This window comes from Mandrillus leucophaeus, unplaced genomic scaffold, assembly GCF_000951045.1.
Source record: "Mandrillus leucophaeus isolate KB7577 unplaced genomic scaffold, Mleu.le_1.0 Scaffold695, whole genome shotgun sequence".
In the NCBI taxonomy this organism is placed as follows: domain Eukaryota; kingdom Metazoa; phylum Chordata; class Mammalia; order Primates; family Cercopithecidae; genus Mandrillus; species Mandrillus leucophaeus.
In genome coordinates this window covers 898,502-918,042 of record NW_012107530.1, presented here as the reverse complement: position 1 = coordinate 918,042, position 19,541 = coordinate 898,502, and the positions used below count along the sequence as shown (strand labels likewise).

The window sequence follows — 19,541 nt, the reverse complement described above, 5'->3', positions numbered from 1 at the left end:
ATAATTCTGAGTATTACTTTCCCTATATATTTTAACAAAGGTGGGGATGGAGTCATTGAAACTGGCACTTTCAAAAATGCTGGGAGACATTAGTCCACTCATTTGGATACTGATTTGGTACCATGTGCTTAGAGCCATGAAATTGCTCAACTTCATGAATACAGTAATTCCATTTTCTATAATGTATCCAAGAAAATAACCTAAAGTAAACAGGGAGAGACTTTATGCAAAACGACAGTCATCAGAGTGATATTCATGATGGTGAGAATTAGGAACAATTGCACAGACAACGGACGTGATTAATTCAATGACAATATTTTCATTAATGGACAATGTTAGGAACCTAAGCAATTGTGATGGTGTTATGATAATATGATGAAATTGGAATAGTGGAATCCGAACCCAGATCCCAGTCACTGTTCTCTCAAGGTAAACACAAAGGGAGAGATGCAGATGGGGCCTGAAGCCCTGTTTTCATTCATGGAACCATAGTAAACCAGACAGAGTACCAGATGTGATCTAGAGACCTAAGAGGCCTCACCACAGCCCACCCACCTTACCACCACCGCCATGGGCTGGTCTGAATCTGAGGATCTAATGGTACCAGATGCCCCATGGGAGAAAAAGAGCAGAAAGGACTGTGGCAAAACTGGCGTAAGATGGCCCAATTCCTTCCCAGAAGGACCAAGAGAGAAGGAAGCTTTAAGAGACAGTGAGAAACCCCCAGCACCTGTGATACAATCAGATCTTCTGTCTTTGGAGAAGTGAGGAGGGACCTAGGAGAGAGGGCAAATATCTTCAGATATTGTGTCACCATCTTAAATGATGGCTTCCTAAACCATGAACAAATAAATATTAATGATACAATGGTACTATAAAATTTTACGGCTTTTTTCTCTTCCATTTAAATTACTTTCATGGTATATATTTACAAAAATAAAATTTAAACAGTAGCACAATTTAAAATACTCAATCTTGTCTTTTGAATCTAATAACATAAAGGTGCACAGTGTTGCTGTGATTTTCCTGGGCCTCAACTTTGCACATGTGTACACAAATGCACACACACAACACACATATCACCATATCCAACAATTGCTATATCGAATTGCATTATCTGCTGCTGCTTGTATAGATGCAATAACCCCAAGAGGTGTAATGCCATCTAACGATTTTTGGTTGTTAAAATCTCTAATATCCTTAGGAAATTGGGTCACTGGACTCTATGGTTTCACCCTGGTTTTACAGTTTTACTTGAAATTGACATCCTTCCCTTTTATAAAAATTGCTTATATGACACTTTAGGACACATTGCATTTTGTAAATTGCATAAGCTCTCTTTTACCCGGTTGCTTGTAGACAGAATATGTGTTTAAATAGATCAAAAGTCATCAATGTGCTGACATGAAATATACCTCACTTAAGAGCACTTGATCCTTCATTTTCTGCCGAAAGTTGTCTGTTCCCCCTGGGGCTGTTATTTGCCAACCTATCACTTGCCTGCACACTCCCCAAAGAGGTAACAGCAGAAGCCAGTATCTGCCTATGAAGAGCAGTGGCATCCGAAGATTCCCCATAATGACAATACCCCTGGAAACCCACTACCCCTACCCCTGGAAGACTGCACTGACCACTCTGTCTCCCATAAAAGTATGTGCAAACCCCACATGACTATTCCTTTTTGGATGTGATGACCTGTTTTGGGGTCTGCTTTTTGAAAGAGAACCTTTTATCTCTAGTCCCTGGCTCACAGAAAAGGAAAGAACAAATTAATACTGTCTTAAACATTGTCACAATAATGATTCTTATAAGAATCGTAATTATTAGTCATTATTTAATGTCATACAGACACATTGTATAAATAAAGTTTATACACATACGTGTGAATTTTATGGATTCATTATTTCTATTTTATAAATGAGAAAACAAACACTCAGAGAGGTTATGTGCCTTGCTTAAGGGGCAAAAACCCAGTGAGTGTCCAGGCTGGAACATAAACACAGGTCTGCAAACTCCAAGTCAAGGCTTTCCACTAGCCATGTGCCCTGAACAACGTGGAAATCACTCTGAACAGTAAAGAGCAGCTTCGTTCCTAAGGATGGAGAGTGCCATAAAGGCAGCTGTCTTGGGACCAAAGGACTCCTTGAAAACAAGTTCTTGCTCATGTGGGCTCCCTATTGAGTCATTCTTGATTCCAGGCAAAGGCATCCTCATCCGACTGACACCCCATCTCTGATGCGATACACAACTCACAAAGCAAATGGGCACTTTTCCCAGCTTGATTCCATGCCAACACTTCAACCTTCCCCAAGTTTACCCAACTGTATCCTTCCTGATCCAAAAATTTGGGAAGTCTTTTGAATAAAATAAATTTGGGAAGAATGTTCATCTTTATTGGCAAAGTGTTGTTCAATAATCTTGCTAGCATTTTTTTTTTCAGAATAATCTTATGCTTTCCCATTTGAGGTCAAACATTGTTTTTATGCTATTAAAATACAATCAGTGAAACCAGAAGGCAAATTAAAATTTGCTCAAGTTGATCAATTGCTACAAGCAGAACATCTGTTCAGTGACTCCCACCAATTCCTTGGCATATTCCTCACAATTTTTTTTCTGGAAATGGGCCTCATACCTGCGTTCTCTGCCCTCATGGTTAAACTGAATCTGTTAGGGGTTGGGGTGTGGCGGAGGTAAGGCAAACAATTCAGCCTCTTCAGCTAGACATGTTCAAGATGCAACAGAGCATTTCAGCCTGAACCTGGAACCAAATGGATCTGCTCATAATTATTGTCTTCTTTTATTTTAGGTTCAGGGGTACAACATGTGCAGGTTTCTTATATAGGTAAATTGCATGTCACGGGGGTTTGGTATACAGATTATTTCACCACTCAGGTAATAAACTTAGTACCAATTTTTTAAATACATCAGTCATTTCAAAGAAAAAATGCCTTTTAAAAATCCAGTTTAGAAACAAACTTCAAAATTTGTCTCCACTTTAGTGTCCTAAGTTATTTTAGGTAGAAGATTTCAAAATATGCTTGTTAATTGCAGGGAGTATGTAATAGAAAGAGCACAGATACTAGTGTCATACAGAAATGGATCTATATCCTGTGTGATTTTGACAAAGTAGCCTTTGAATGTCAACCTTCTCATCAGCATAGTAGCATCTCCCTCTTGAACTTGATGTGAGGGTTAAATGTGCTCACCTAGGTAAAGCCTTAGCACAGTGCCCGGCCACCACAGATGCATAGCAGAAGTCATTTTCCTGGCTACCATGATCCCTAACGAGTAAAGCCTAAATGAGGAACTCATCTGCAGTGGTTAATGCCACGTACACTTACCCAGTAAGCACCAGAAAATAGCCAACATGGTATTTATAACCCTACAAATATAAAGAGACACATGATCATTAACAAAAAAAATAAAAGAAATTTGATTCTCAAGATAAATGCAATGCACATCTTTGATTAAATCACATTTTCTACCTCTGTGGTTAATCTGTCTCATAATTATTGCATTTTTTTTTTTTTGCAGAGCTCTTGTTTCCAAATACAGTTAAGTTACTCATTTGTTATGAACACAGTGAGAGTTTGCATTGACACAAGTATATTTTCTGTTTCCTCCTCCTCCTCCTCTTCCACATCCTCCTCCTTCTTCGTCTTTTTGTGAGGCAGTGTCTCACTCCCTAGGCTCAGGTAACCCTCTCATCTCAGCCTCCCAGTCAGCTGGGACCACAGGTGTGCACCACCATGCCCAGATAATTTTTGTATTTAATGTAGTGATGGGATTTTGACATGTTGCTAAGGCTGATCTCGAAGTCCTAGACTCAAGTGATCCCCAGCCTCCCAAAGTACTAGGATTACAGGCATAAGCCACTGCACCTGGCCTCTTCATTTTTAAATTTTAAAATGTATCCTTATTAAATCAACTTTAAAATACCATAAAAACATTTCTTTAATGGGAATGACATTGAATCTATAAATTGCTTTGGGCAGGATGGCCATTTTCATGATACTTTTTTTCTATCCATGAGCATGGAATGCTTTTCCATTTGTTTGTGTCCTCTCTTATTTCCTTGAGCAGTGTTCTGTAGTTCTCCTTGAAAAGGTCCTTCACTCCCCTTGTTAGCTGTATTCTAGGTATTTTAGTCTCTTTGTACTAATTGCGAATGGGAGTTCACTCATGATTTGCCTCTTTGCTTGTCTGTTGTTGGTGTATAGTAATGCTTGTGATTATTGCACATTGATTTTGTATCCTGAGATTTTGCCAAAGCTGTGAATCAGCTTAAGAAGCTTGGGCTGAGATGATGGAGTCTACTCGATATAGGATGATGATATCTGCAAACAAGACAGTTTGACTTCCTCTCTTCCTATCTGAACACCTGCTATTTCTTTCTCTTGCCTGATTGCCCTGGCCAGAATTTCCAATACTATGTTGAATAGGAGTGGTGAGAGGGGGCATGCTTGTTGTGCCAGTTTTCAAGGAGAATGCTTCCAGCTTTTGCCCATTCAGTATAATATTGGCTGTGGGTTTGCCATAAATGGCTCTTATTCTTATGAGCTTTGTTCCTTCAATACCTAGTTTATTGAGAGTTTCTAAAATGAATGGACATTGAATTTTATTGGAGGCCTTTTCTGCATCTATTGAGATAATCATGTGATTTTGTCTTTAGTTCTGTTTATGTGTGAATTACATGTATTGAACCAGCCTTGCATCCCGAGAATGAAGCCAACTTGATCATGGTGAATAAGCTTTTTGATGTGCTGCTGGATTCAGTTTGCCGGTAGTTTATCAAGGATTTTTGCATCAATGTTCATCGGGGATATTGGCCTGAAATTTTCTTTTTTGGTTGTCTCTCTGCCAGGTTTTAGTATCAGGATGATGCTGGCCTCATAAAATGAATTAGGGTGGGGTCCCTACTTTTCAATTGTTTGGAATAGTTTCAGAAGAAATGGTACCAGCTCCTTTTTGTACCTCTGGTAGAATTCAGCTGTAAATCCATCTGGTCCTGGGCTTTTTTTGGTTGGTAGGCTATTTGTTACTGCCTCAATTTCAGAACCTGTGATTGGTCTATTCAGGGATTCAACTTCTTCCCAGTTCAGTCTTGGGAGGGTGTATGGCCATTGACATTCTTCACAGGATGAGAAAAAAAACTACTTTAAAATTCGTATGAAACCAAAAAGGAGCCTGTATAGACAAGGCAACCTTAAGCAAAAATAACAAAGTTGGAGGCATCCTGCTACCTGGCTTCAAACTATACTACAAGGCTAAAATAACCAAAACAGCATGGTACTGGTACAAAAACAGACACATAGGCCAACGGAACAGTATAGAGATCTCAGAAATAAGATCACACATCTACAACCATCTAATCTTTGACAAACCTCACAAAAACAAGCAATGGGGAAAGGAGTCCCTATTTAATAAGTGGTACTGTGGAAATGGGCTAGACATATGCAGAAGATTGAAGCTGGACCCCTTTCTTATACCTTATACAAAAATTAACTCAACCATTCAGGACATAGGCACAAGCAAAGATTTCCTGATTAAAACATCAAAAGCAATTGCAACAAAAGCAAAAATTGACAAATGGAATCTAATTAAACTGAAGAGCTTCTGCAAAGCAAAAGAAACTATCAGAGTGAACAGACAGCCTACAGAATGGGAGAAAATTATTGCAATCTGCCCATCTGACAAAGGTCTAATATCCAAAATCTACAAAGAACTTAAACAAATTTACAAAAAAAAAAAAAAACCCAAACAACCCCAGTAAAAAGTGGGCAAAGGACATGAACAGACACTTCTCAAAAGAAGATATTTATGTGGCCAGCAAATATATGAAGAAAAGCTCAACATCACTGATCATTAGAGAAATGCAAATCAAAACCACAAAGAGATACCATCTCACTCCAGTCAGAATGGTGATTATTAAAAAGTCAAGACAACAGATGCTGGTGAGGCTGTAGAGAAATAGAAATGCTTTTACACTGTTGGTGGGAATGTAAATTAGTTCAACCATTGTGGAAGATAGTGTGGCAGTTTCTCAGAAACCTAGAACCAGAAATACCATTTGACCCAGCAATCCTATTACTGGATATATACACAAAGGAATATAAATCACTTTATTATAAAGATAAATGCATGCATATGTTCATTGCAGCACTATTCGCAATAACAAAGACATGGAATCAACCCAAATGCCTATCAATGAAAGACTGAATAAAGAAAATATGGTACACATATACCACAGAATACTATGCAGCCATAAAAGGAACAAGATCATGTCCTTTACAGGGACATGGATGGAGCTGGAAGCCATTATCCTCAGCAAACTAATGCAGGAACAGAAAACCAAACACTGCATATTCTCAGTCCTAAATGGGAGCTGAACAATGAGAACACATGGAAAAAAGGGAGGGAACAACACACACTAGGGCCTATCGGGGCAGGGGTGTGATGGAGTAGTGAGAGGGAGAGTATCAGGATAAAATAATAATGCACATGGGCTTAATACCTAAGTGATGGGTTGACAGGTGCAGCAAAGCACCATGGCACACGTTTACCTATCTAACAAACCTGCACATCCTGCACATATATCCTGGAACATAAAATAAAATAAAATTTTTAAAAAAGAAAGCAAAAAATACTGATCTAAAAAGTGGACTTTAAAATACTTAGGAAAATTAATTAAGTCCATAAATTGAACATTTATGTGGAATTTAGTCTATTTTACTTTAGTTGATTGAACATTAAATATCCTCCTGAAAAAAAATCTTTAAATTCATGCATAGTTTTATTGCACCTATAGAACCGTTTTCATGTATTGTGTTCTATCAAAGCTTTAAAAAAAAACAGGAAAAAAAATATTTTATATTACAAAACCAAAAGGCATTTATTTTGGAGAAATTTTGAGGGAAAATATTTTTAAGAGATATAAAAGATAAAATAGAGACCATAAGCAATTCAACAAATAAATTATTACCAACATAAACACTTTGGCATATTTCTTGACAAACTTTTAATTCACATTTTGATATCATATCCTCTTTAGTTTCCTAACGTTTAAAAAATGTAGTCATTAAATGTTTACCAAAACACAGGTTTTAAGAAAGTTTTATTGGAACCTAGCTAAATTTATTCCTCTATATATGGTCTGCGGCTGCTTTCATGCTACAACTGAACAGCTGAGTTGAGTCATTGCAATAGAGACCAGATGGCCTGCAAAGCCTACAATATTTAGTATTTGGCCCTTTCTAGAAAAAGTTTGCCAATCCTTAGTCTAGATGTACAGGAATGTGTTTAAGTTTCTCCTATTATTGGATATTCAGAGTTTTTATTTTTTAAACTGTTATTGATAACTGCAATGAACATCTTTGAAGCTAAATATTTGTCTCTAACTCTGATTGTTTTCTTAGGGTATACTTTAGAATTTAGAGGAAAACAGATCAAGACTTGTACAATTCTTGATGCATACTGCCAAATTGCATTCAGAAAGATCTTGCCAACTTACGCTCACGCCAGCTGTTCATGAGCATATCCAGATCATCACATGCTTGCAAGAATTGAACATTACTATTTTTTGTTATGTCGGTTTGATAGATTAACAATATTTCATGCTAATCTGCATTTTCTGGATGGTTAAAGAGGCTTACATTTTATCTCATATATATAGGGCATTTATTTTTTCTAATAATCTGTTTATGTACTTTGCCCATTTTCTTACATTATTTAAAAAGTTTTCTACCTTTGAAGAATATTTATATCTGGTGTACCACATGTGACCAATATTTTCTCTAGTTTATCATCTGTCCTTTGCGCTCAATGCCTCTTTCTCCAGGAGCTTAATCATTCCTTGGTTGGATCATTTCTAGTTTACTTCCTTTATAGTTTGAATGTCTTTATTATTTTACACTTCTTTATCTCTCTAATTCCTCCTGAGACTGTTTCAAGATAGTTCTCACTTCACTTTGATTTTCTGAAGTTTCAATTCAGTCTTTCATTGTTTCTAATACATGTTAATTTAGTATTTATTTCTTTGTAGACTTTTCTTCTCAGTCAGCCCCTTTCTTCTACAGCGTATTTTCTTTTCTTTTCTTTTCTTTAACTTTTAAGTTCAGGGGTACAGTGCAGGTTTGTAATACAGGTAAACTTGTGTCCTGGGGATTTGTTGTACAGATTATTTCCTCACCTAGATATTAAGCCTAGCACCCATCAGTTATTTTTTCTGATCCCCTCCATCCTCCCACCCTTCACCCCCCAAAAGGTCCCAGTGTGTGTTATTCCCCTATGTGTGTCCATGTGTCCTCATCATTTAGCTCCAACTTACAAGTGAGAACATGCGGTATTTGGTTTTCTGTTCCTGTGTTAGTTTGCTAAGGATAATGGCCTCCAGCTCCATCCACGTCCCTGCAAAGAATATGATCTTGTTGTTTTATGGCTGCTTAGTATTCCATGGTGTATATGTACCCCAAATTTGGGGTACATATATTTTGTTTATCCAGTCTACCATTGATGGGCATTTAGGATGAATCTATGTCTTTGCTATACAGCATGTTTTCTTTGCATCTCATTGCATCATCTCTTTACCTCAAGATATTTTCTCCTTATAACACTGAGGCCAAGTCTTCCTTCAACATACTGCATTCAGTATGTCTGAAAGGATAACTTTGAGACATATGTGCATATTTTCTGCAATTTTTAAAATGTTTTATTGTAATAGTCTTGGTCCTTTTATCCTGTGGTAGGCAGGATAACCCAAAGATGCCCAGGTCCTAATCTCCAAAACTTTGAATATGTTACTTTACATGACAAAAGGAACTTTGTAGATGTGATTAAGTCAAAGATTTTGTGACCAGTAGATTATCTGGATTAACAGGGTGAGCCCGCTATAATCACAGAGATCCTTAGAAGAGGGAGACAAGAGGGCCAGAGTCAGAGAAGGAGATGTGATGATGGAAGCTGAGGTCAGAGAGAGAGAGATTTGAAGATGCTATGTTCCTGGCCTTGAAGGTGAAGGAAGGAGCCATGAGCCAAGGAATATAGGTGATGACTTCTAGAGCTGGAAAAGACAAGGAAATAGGTTCTCTCTTGGAGCTTCTAGAAAGAATGCAGCCCTGCCAGCACCTTGTTCTTAGGAGTTCTGAACTCTAGAATTGTAAGATAATAAATATGTGTTGTTATAAGCCACAAAATTTGGGGTAATTTATTGTAGCAGCAATAGGAAACAAATCCAGCTTTTACACAAAGGGGCTTTGCAGATGTGATGAAGGTTATGGGCCCTGAGATGGGGAGATATCCTAGATTGTCTAGGTTGGCCTAATCTAATCACTTGAGCCCTTAAGAACAGAGAAATGTATCTGGCTAGCGTCAGGGAGATGCAACAGAAGAGGACAGTTGAGAAATGAAGTAAAAGTGTAAGTCAAAGAGAGATAAAGTACGAGAAAGACTCAGCCTACTATTATCGGATATGAAGATGGAGAAAGGGGACCACAAGCCAGAGGATGAGGGTGGCCTCTAGAAGCTGGAAACAGGCATCTCAGTCCTCCAGCCACAGGGAGCTGAACTCAGCATCAACCTAAATAAGCCTAAAATTAAATACTCCCCTAGAGAAAAAGCAAAGAAAGAATGGAATAGAGCCCTTTTGACTCTTTGATTTTGGCCTTATAAAACCCAAACCAGAGAAAACTAGCCAAGTCCACTAGACCTACAGAACTGTGATACAATAAATGGTGTTGTTTAGGCTTCTCTAAGTTTGTGGTGATTTGTTACAACAGTAATAGCAAATGAATAAACATCTCAAGTTACAAAACTCAAACTCAACCTCGAAGGGTCTATTTTACTCCTATAATAAAGAGTCTGATAGAGGTCAGTTCTTGGGTTGATAATTCAGTGGCTTGATCCCCTGATCAGAGAACCAAATTCTTCCACATTTCTGCTAAGCCATCCTTGAAATGGTGACTACGTCCCCTACTGGTCACAGATGGCTGCAGCCACTCCAGGAATCCTTCCAGACAAAAATTTTCTTCCTAAGGCGTCTCTTTTAATAGGTGGGAGTGGGGGGACCTTTCCCAGAACTTCCCTAGCAGATATTTCATCTTGCTTCATTGGCTACAACTAAGTTCTACGTAAACCACTAAGAATCACTAACAAGGAGGATAACAACAGGACTTGGATCAATTAAATTTACCTAAGTTACATAGGATAGGGATGGGCAATAGAATGAAAGGCAGGACTCTGCCTCGTGGAAAAACAACAGAAATGACCATAAGTACCAATCATCAGTGCTTGCCTCAAGGTTTTAGTTATCCTAGAACAGTGAGTGATTGATGCAGAACTAAGGCTGCCCAGCTGAAACGATGAGTGAATTAGTCTGAGTCCAGCTCAGTTTCCACCATGCAAAAACCAAAGTAGAGAACATGGATACGTGATCAGAAGTCTAAAATGTCAAATACTGAACACTGAATGTTAACATTTAACTCCAGATCAAGGACCTGCAAGCCATTAAAGCATCTAGGCTCTGGAGAATGAGATTGGGAAGAAATTGAGTAAGTCATTCAAATCCAGAAGACCATAAATTGCCTGTGTCCCATACTAGGAAAGCAACGTTTCTGAGAGATGCTGAGGAGCTGGCCATAGCCTGGCCTTCATGGTTAGGTATTAGTGCTAGGCTGGCTGGAGATGGATTGCTGTGTATGTGGGGTGCCTCTGCTCTGTATATGCTGTGCCTGCCTTGGTGTTGGGACATCAAGCTTACCACTGCTGCATACATGATGCTCATGTCAGCAAGCTGACTGGTCAGGTCAGGATTTATCACTATGGGAAGAAAATTTGTCCAGCTTTCAGGAAGTCTCTTTAGGTTAGAGAGAGGGAGGAAGGATGGAGAGAGAATGGGTGGCAAGAGAAAAAAAAAGAAAGAGGACAGATGAAGATAGGAAGGGAAAGGAGGAAAGTCAAGGGGAGGGGAGAGGAGAAGAGGGAAAGGGAAGGGAAGAGAGAGGAGGGGAAAGGAAAACAGAAATAATTGTTTTAAATAAATCTGACCACCTCATTCCTCCAATTAAAACTTTTTAACACCCTTGTGGTTAATACCAACAGTCATGTTTGCCCTTTTCCCATGCTGCAAAGCCCTGCGTTTTGTTCTGTTGACCACCTATATCTTAAATGACTCAGGCAATGCTGACTGAATTGATCCCATTCTCCTTGTTGGTGATGATTTCTGGTTTACTTGTGGCCCAATTCTAGTCCATGAGATAGGTCAGAAGGTCAGCCAAAGGCCTTAGCAGAGTTTAGCATGGCTTCCATTTCCTGCACACTTTAGGCTCTGACAGATTTTGTGGCTTCATCTTACACCCGTTATTCCCTCCATCTCTCTGATCTGGTCCACTGAATTTTTTCCATTACTTCAAAGTGTCACAATCTCTTGATGCTGGAATTTGTTCTTATTCTACTCTTGTTTTCCTCCTTCCCACACCTTTTTCTTTTTTCTTTAAATGTCACTCTTTCAAGAAGGTATTTCTTACCCCATTGGCTAGATCAGGTTTCCATAAGTATTTCCATTAGTACTTTTTTCTTCATTCATTAGGTTGTGCAAAAAAAAAAAATTATGTTTTATGTTGTCAGTCAGATTACTAAATGTTGCCCACAGGACAATCAGCCATCAAAACAGCCACAGCCCTTGCACTTACCACGTTTTTGATGTCTCAATAAATTTCAGCTGGGACAGCTGTACCCAGAAAGCTCTGTCAGGTATCTGTCTGTCTTGTATTGCACTAGTTCCCAGCATTTGTAATGGTATCTAACACGTAGTAGGTACTCAATAAAGAGTTGTTGAATGAGTGAATAAATAAGAAAAGCAGGGAACTAAGGATCCTTAGGCAACAAAAATATCTCTAACTGGACCTGTTGAGTAAAACATTTCTGCTGGGGAGATCAACTGTTCAATTACAGTTTGGAATGGAAGGGTTTTGGAGGACTTGGGACTTTCAGTGCTAAAATTAAGAAAGTCCGGAGGAAACCAAGACTAGTTGGTCACCCTCTATTTATGGCCCTGCAAACCAAAAGAGTTCCTCTGTCCTCACTTTCCACTCTTCCACCCATAACTAATCTTCTGGGAAGATATTTCCATTCTGCCTCTAAATGAATGGAAACGTTTCAGGCTCTGCCATTGTTTCCTAAAATGGTAGATCCTCAAGGCTGAGAGGTTATGTATTTTACCATCAGAATTTTAAACTCTGGATCCCTCATTTCTGGATAGAGTCAAAGCTACTGAAGCCTGTGTTCAGTCGTTTCTACTCATCATCTTCAAAATTTCTCATCCTTACAAAGGTCTCCCAAAATCAAAGCACTTTAGGGATGCCAAACTGAAAGGTTGAAAATAAGCCAGCGCATTCAACAAAGCATGAACCATTGTGCTTCTTGGCTTCCTATTTCAGAGACACTTCCGAACAACTCTTCCACAGCCTCTATCAAGCAATGTTTCCCTTCTACATAAAAACCTTGAAAGAGAAGAGAAAAAAGCAAAAGTCTATCTTATATACAGGCACACATTTGAATCTCAGTGGTTTTTTTGCTCCAAGAACTGAAATTTACTCTTCACAGAGATGATGAAATTCTCTGAAAATGACCCAAAGGACATTTTTTGGGTCAGTCGGTTTTTGTTTGTTCCAAGGCATGGAGTAATGGTGTAAGGCTCTTAGCTCTGGCCAGAATTTCAATGTTCTGACTCCTTGCCCAGTGTTCTCACTCTTCCACATCACCACAATACAGCATCCTTGTGTGTATATGTCAATAAATTGTTTTCAAGTTTGATTTTTTAATTTCAGTATTTAAATTCAACATGTTTTCATGGTTCATGTTTCACCTAGAACTAGCCTACTCAAAGGGCAGGTGTTTATATTTTTATCGATGCTGACTGGTAGGACTCATATTAAGGGTTGTTGAGTTTTGACACATAGAAATAGGTGAGAAAACACACTCTTTGGAAAATTGTAAAGGTAAATCCTCCTCTCAAGGCATTTTTGTGTGTTCTTTCAAGACATACTGCCTGCTCATCACTGGAGCCTCCCCCCTTCAGTATTACTGGCATGGGCAATGGCAGGTCTCAGCTTTGCCACCCAGGCTGGAGTACAGTGGCGTGATCTCGGCTCACTGCAACTCTGCCTCCAAGGTTCAAGCGATTCTCCTGCCTTGGCCTCCTGAGTAGCTGGGATTACAGGCATGCACCACCACGCCCAGCTAATTTTTGTATTTTCGGTAGAGACAGGGTTTCATGACATTGGCCAGGCTGGTCATGAACTCCTGACTTCAAGTGATCCACCCATCTCAGCCTCCCAAAGTGCTGGGATTAGAGACATGAGCCACTGTGCCCAGCCAGGTGTCAGCATTTATTTATTTATTTATTTATTTTTTATGGAAGTACAATTTTCCATTCTGATTAGACCCTATTATTCTGAGGTCAAAAACTATGTTTTGTGCTCCTTTTGTATCACCTAGGGCACCTGGTACTATGTTGAGCATGTATTTATTTATTTATTTTATACTCTAAGTTCTGGGATACATGTGCAGAAAGTGCAGATTTGTTACCAAACATATGACAAAAAAACCTGCACATCTCAGCTTTTGAAAATCAAGTAGTCCATCCCTTTTGAAGTCATGTCAAGGGACCTAACATGACCCATCAGCTACTTCTCTCACAGTGGCCCACATCTGGTCTTCATGAAACAGTCAACACATCCTCTACTCTTACAGATTATCTCCTCTTCACTTCACTGTCTAAGCCTCTTTCTAGTCAAGTTTCTCACACAGTAGATTTCTGAAGTATGAGTCAGATACCTGTCCATTGTATGTCCCAAGCTCCAGGAGTCACAAATCAAGCTCTTTGAGTGTCCTATTCAAGTCCCTTCTTCTACATGATGGAAGAGCCCACTGTGGTGGCTTCTGTTGGAGCCTTGCTCACATCCCTTTCACCAGGTGGGTGCACTCATCTCCCAGTTGCTATATTGGCCACCAACAACTCACAGCTGCCTTCTCAGGGAGGGCCTTTTGAGACAGCAGGACCCTCTCTCCTGGAAGGTTATGCCCCTCAGGCTACAGGCCAGCCAATGGCCAATGACTGACTGACATAGGGTCCAAAAGTCTGAAACCCTAGCTTCAAAGTGACACAATTCTGTGATGCAATTCATGCTCCAGAGCTCCCAGGGGAACCAAGCTAGACTGCTTTCCAGCTGAAAACCTCTCGTTGCTGGGCTCCTTCCCCTGCCCCCATCCTGCATCCTTCACTTCCCACCCGCCGAGAGCACCCTCTCAATAAGCCACTTGCACAAGGATCCCTGTGTCAGGCACTGTTTCTAGGGAATCCAACCCAAGACAAGGTGAGGCAGGAGAAACTCACAACACAACAATAGTTCTGTTCATAAACCTCTTCTAATTTTCATCTGGCACATCCACCCTTCTATGCCCTTCAGTAGCCAATAGGTGGTGAGCGGCAAGAGTATCCAAATGAATGTTTATCAACTCCTTTTTAAAAGTCTAGCATAGGTGGCCTTACTTTGGAATATGGGAATTGTTAGCATCTATTTGCTTGAGGCCAGGAGTGAAATAGTTCCCTTTGGCTTCCCGATGTTATATGAGACGCATATAAAATTCTGAGCACATGACGGGAGTCTGCTGAATGATAGCTATTATTTTGGTCCTTTAAATAATGTCTTGAGCACTCATTGCATGCCATATGCTAGGCTCCGTGACAAACATTCTTATCTCATTCTGTCCTCACAGTGACTCTTCAGAGGGTCACAGTACTATTAATCCTCATTTTATTGATCCTCATTCATAAAGCTAAATTTCAGAAAACATTGAATGCCTGGGCCTCATTCCAAAGCTAGGTTTTTGCCTAATTTTATTTCAAATTCTCACTGTGCTCATTTCCCACCCTGAAACTACTCTTCCTTTTCCAGTTTGTTGCTCCTGCAACCTCAGTCAGCAGGGATTCAAGCTGCAGGTTCTAACTTCTTTCTTGCTGACAGTAAAGTCTTTTTTTTTTTTTCCCTTGGCATTCAGATCTGCGTGAGTTCTGAAGAAGAGCAAGATGGCTTTATCAGAGTCCTCAGTGGAAAAAAGAAAGGCCTCATCCCCCTTGATGTCCTAGAAAACATCTGATTGCTGGCTCCTCCTCCGTTTGCAGTAGGCAAGCTCTGCTGTGATGCCTCTGCCTCATCTCACACTGCGTCAACCCAGAGGAGCTGCCGCACTGACCCAGCCCCCCAGGAAACAGTGAGACAAGAATCAAGTATCTGAGACTGTGGAGTAACAGCCACAAAACAGAGGCCCCACTGCACACCATATCCAGGCCTCCCTAGATGGGGACGAGGCTGAGAGAGTCAGCAGGCAGAGCCAGATGCCATGCTTGGCAGCAGCAGTAGGACTATAAACCACAGCTGTCCCCCAGGATCCCACTCCTTTCCTGTCTGTGTGGTGTAAGTTAACACACTGGAGTGTGCTCCAGTTTGCAGGGTAGCCCAGTGCAAGATTCAGATCCATGTAGCCAAGTATTATTCTGGTTCCAGACCTATGTCACCAGTACCGGTCAGTCAGTGTCATCACATTTCAGGCCCCAAGCAATCTCTGTGCAAAGCATCAGAAAGGCCTGCTTCCCAGCCCCCAGCATTCCAGTGCTCCCCAGGCTCCCTCTCTTTGTGATTGTGCTATCCAGAGTGTCCAGCTTGTTCTTTCTTTCTCTTCAGTCCTCTGCGTACATCTGGTGGTGTGCATTAGATGTGAGGGCTATGTTGACATGGCATCACCTCCAAAGACCTGACCTGCCTAAAGACTGATGACAAGCCATCCTTCCTGTTGTTCTAGGTACTGGCCTGGGTAACAGAGCAGGACACAAGACATAGATACAGTGGGGAGGAGAAGTGGGGAAAGGTGGGGCAGAGAGTTCTTACTTATTGAAGATTATACAGCCCTTTGAGTTATGAAATCCCAGCTTGAGGGCGATGGACCTAGGGAAGAGACTATAACAAAAAGTCTACACTTTCATTTTACATCCTTTCTATTGGAGGCAGCATTTTTCCTTCATGCTGTCCTATAGGACTCCACTTTGGAGGTTGAACCTACTTTGCGGGAACTAGGAACATGAAGGGGAATCAACAACAGCATCTTAGAAAAAATGTAGCCAAATTGGAATCCATTCTTCTTTAGGGCAGTATGTTATACTCTAGCAGATGTAAAATGGAAAATAATCCTAATGCTTCATCCTTCTGAAAGTAGAGGAACTAGGGGCCCAATTAGCATCATCTAGGGGAATCTCTATTACTCTGTACTTGTACTAATGTTTACAAGAATGCAATATACTGTGATGCCTTCCTACTCAAGCCTGCTAGCACTCAAACTTGCATCCTATTAGTCATTAATATGGTTAAACTTCAATTCACAATCACCTTGGAATCAATGTCAGTTTGATTTATTTTGTTACAGAGCAATAAAATCATTAGAACAATGGTTTTTAAAAGACTTAAGTGGATGCATCCTATGCATGTAAGCATTATTTCCCAAACCAAAGCGTCATTAGTCTCCATTTATTTATTTTGTTCCTACTCAGTGTGAAGTTGGGAACTGAGAGGGGATGGCTGCTGGTTTCACAGAAGTTTGGATGCCTTACTCTTATCTTAAAGCCAGCATCCAGAATTTCCTCCCTCTCTGATGCCACATGCAAAACCAGGTATACAATGGCAAGATGGATTCTTTGAGAGCCAGGGTAGATCATATGACTGCCTTTCTGTAAAATTGGATGCCTAGTACAAATGCTCTTTGCCTCTAATTCAGTATTCCATTTAATAAAAACAATACAGTGGAAAGGAGCATCAGAAACATGTGTCTTGATCTCTTCTTTCTGTTGTGATACCCACTGACTTTTTGGCACAATGATGTCATATCATATGTATGTTTAATTAAGATGAATCTTAAAAATCAGTTTGCCTTTTACAGTTGAATAGAAAGAAGATGTGGGCCAGGCGCGGTGGCTCAAGCCTGTAATCCCAGCACTTTGGGAGGCCGAGATGGGCGGATCACGAGGTCAGGAGATCGAGACCATGCTGGCTAACATGGTGAAACCCCATCTCTACTAAAAAATACAAAAAACTAGCCGGGCGAGGTGGCGGGCACCTGTAGTCCCAGCTACTCGGGAGGGTGAGGCAGGAGAATGGCATGAACCTGGGAGGCGGAGCTTGCAGTGAGCTGAGATCCGGCCACTGCACTCCAGCCTGGGCGACAGAGCGAGACTCCATCTCAAAGAAAAAAAAAAAAAAAAAGAAAGAAAGAAGATGTGGTATCTAGCCTCCAAGGTAGTCTCCCAAAGATCCTACGTCCTCATATTCTTTCCTTTGTGTAGTCCCTTCCCACACTGAATCAGGTCTGATCTTATGTGGCCAATAGAATACAGCAGAAGTAGTACTAAAAAGCTGCCTTACTCTATTTTCTGTTTCTGTAACAGAATATCTAAGATTGGTTAATTTATCAAGAAAAGAGATTTATTTAGCTGACAATTCTAGAGGCTAGGAAGTCCAAGAAGCATAGTGCTGGCATTTACTTGGCTTCTGACGATGGCCATATGCTGTATCATAGTATGGCAGAGAAGCAGAATAGAAAGCAGGCATATAGAGAGAGACCAAACACAAGGAGCAGCTTTGATTTTTAACAACTCACTCTTGAAATAACAAACCCAGTCCCAAGAGAGCAAGAACTCACTCACACCCGTGGGATAGCATTATCTATTCATGACGGATTCTCCCCATGACCCAAACACCTCCCATTCAGCCCCACCTCCCAATATAGCCACAATGGCAATCAAATTTCAACATGAGTTTCGGAGGGGACAAACCATATTCAAAACATAGTAATGACCCCATTACTATGATTGCATCTGAGGTTAACTTTTAAAAGCAACTTTAGCCTTGATCTCTTGGAACATTCTCTGTTGGAACCTTCAGATACCATAAGAATTTCAACTACCCTGAGGCCACCATGCAGGAAAGACCCAGTGGAAAGACTACATATTTTATCACCGGAGGTGGCAGACATCACAGAGCAGAGATGAGTCATCCCTGCTGAGCCCTGCCCAAGTTACAGATTTATAAGCAAGATAACTACGTGGGGACTTTTTAAGTCACTAAGTTTTGGAGTGATTTGTTATACAGAAACAGATAACAGAAGCAGGGGTTTTATAATTTGAGTCAAATTACAAAATTTGAGTTTGTTAGAAGAGAAAAATGCTCTCTCTGCACAATGAGGCCCAGAAGTGTTGCAAACATCAAGTGCTAGCAGGCAATTACCCCTCCAAATACAAGATATCTAGTATTCCCTAAAGATCTGGAGTCATCCAGACATAAGGGAAAAAGCAAGATGTTTCTCATAATATAGATTTTCATGAATGCTTACATAAACACAGATTTTAGGAGCCACAACTTTTCTTCTCCTGCCTGTCTGCAGAAATTACAAGCACAAGGATAGCTATGGCCTGCCAAAGTCTTAAAGGTTTGCAAGACTCAGAAAATGGCTAAAAGAAGGACCACAGTTTTTGAGTGAAGAAGAGATGAAGACCTCAGGAGATACTCTGGTAAGGAGACAGGGAAGGAGGGGAAGTGTCCATATGAAGAATAAAAAGGGAAACTGAGGGATATGCTTTGTAGTGTATGAAAACAGCCTTGTACCCCCTTACCTCCTGCCCTTGCCTACAGCCAAGGGATGGTACATACCTAGCTGCACCAGGGAAGATATGCCCTATACTTCATCACCAGTGCTGTAAGATTTTACTTCTATTATAGTAAATTTGAAATGAAGAACTGAGTGAGCCTTCCTCAGGGCTCCAGAAAGTGGAGAATAGAACTCCCTTTACCTCCCATCACTAGCAGACATCTACAGCACCTTTCACGTGGGCAGCAGGGCTACAAAGAGAGTCCATGTGTAGATATCCAGATGGCTAGATTTCACAGACAGTTAGAAGTCCAGATGGCTAGATTTCACAGATGGTTGATTTCACAGACCACTTTTCCTTCCTAACTACACAACACACACCACCACCACCATGACCACCCATACACACATTCTCATTCACTCCCATTAAGAGGAAGAGTCCAGCATTTGGGTTGCATATTTAGAGTAGGTAGTGGAGTAGAACATGGTAGGATCTATTAGAGTTAGTCTTCTTTGCTGCTAAAGAGAGAAAAATAAAACCAGTGGGAAGATCACAACACCTTGGTGTCAAGTACTGTTAAAAGGCAAAAGAGCCAGTTGTCCAGGAAACTGGCTACTCCAAGGAGGAGAGAGCCAAGAAGGAAATCTACTGGCCAGCCTCAGCCTACAGCCAGGTCCAGTCAGAGATGCAGCTGTGAAAAAGTGGTGTGTGGGAGAAAAAAGCTGAGATTTAAATAAAGTGAACCTGACTTCTTTACTCAGGACTTCTCAGAACTTTTAATTTGCTAATTCTCATGGTAAATCTCCAAAAAGGAAATTTAAAACTGTGGATCACCTATTAGCCTCTCCTAAAA

The 19,541-nt window shown here is 40.4% G+C and overlaps 1 protein-coding gene across 2 annotated transcripts in view; it reads left to right on the top strand.

Annotated features, from left to right (window-relative positions):
• Nucleotides 1-16,866, top strand: part of STAC (SH3 and cysteine rich domain) — a 174,743-nt gene extending 157,877 nt beyond the window's left edge. For both annotated transcript variants that reach the window (XM_011964370.1, XM_011964369.1), the window contains one exon: nt 15,055-16,866. In XM_011964370.1, the coding sequence (XP_011819760.1) occupies nt 15,055-15,153 (99 nt within the window). In that variant the 3' untranslated portion in view covers nt 15,154-16,866. The remainder of the gene's footprint in view (nt 1-15,054) is intronic.
• The last annotated feature ends 2,675 nt before the right edge of the window (nt 16,867-19,541 follow it).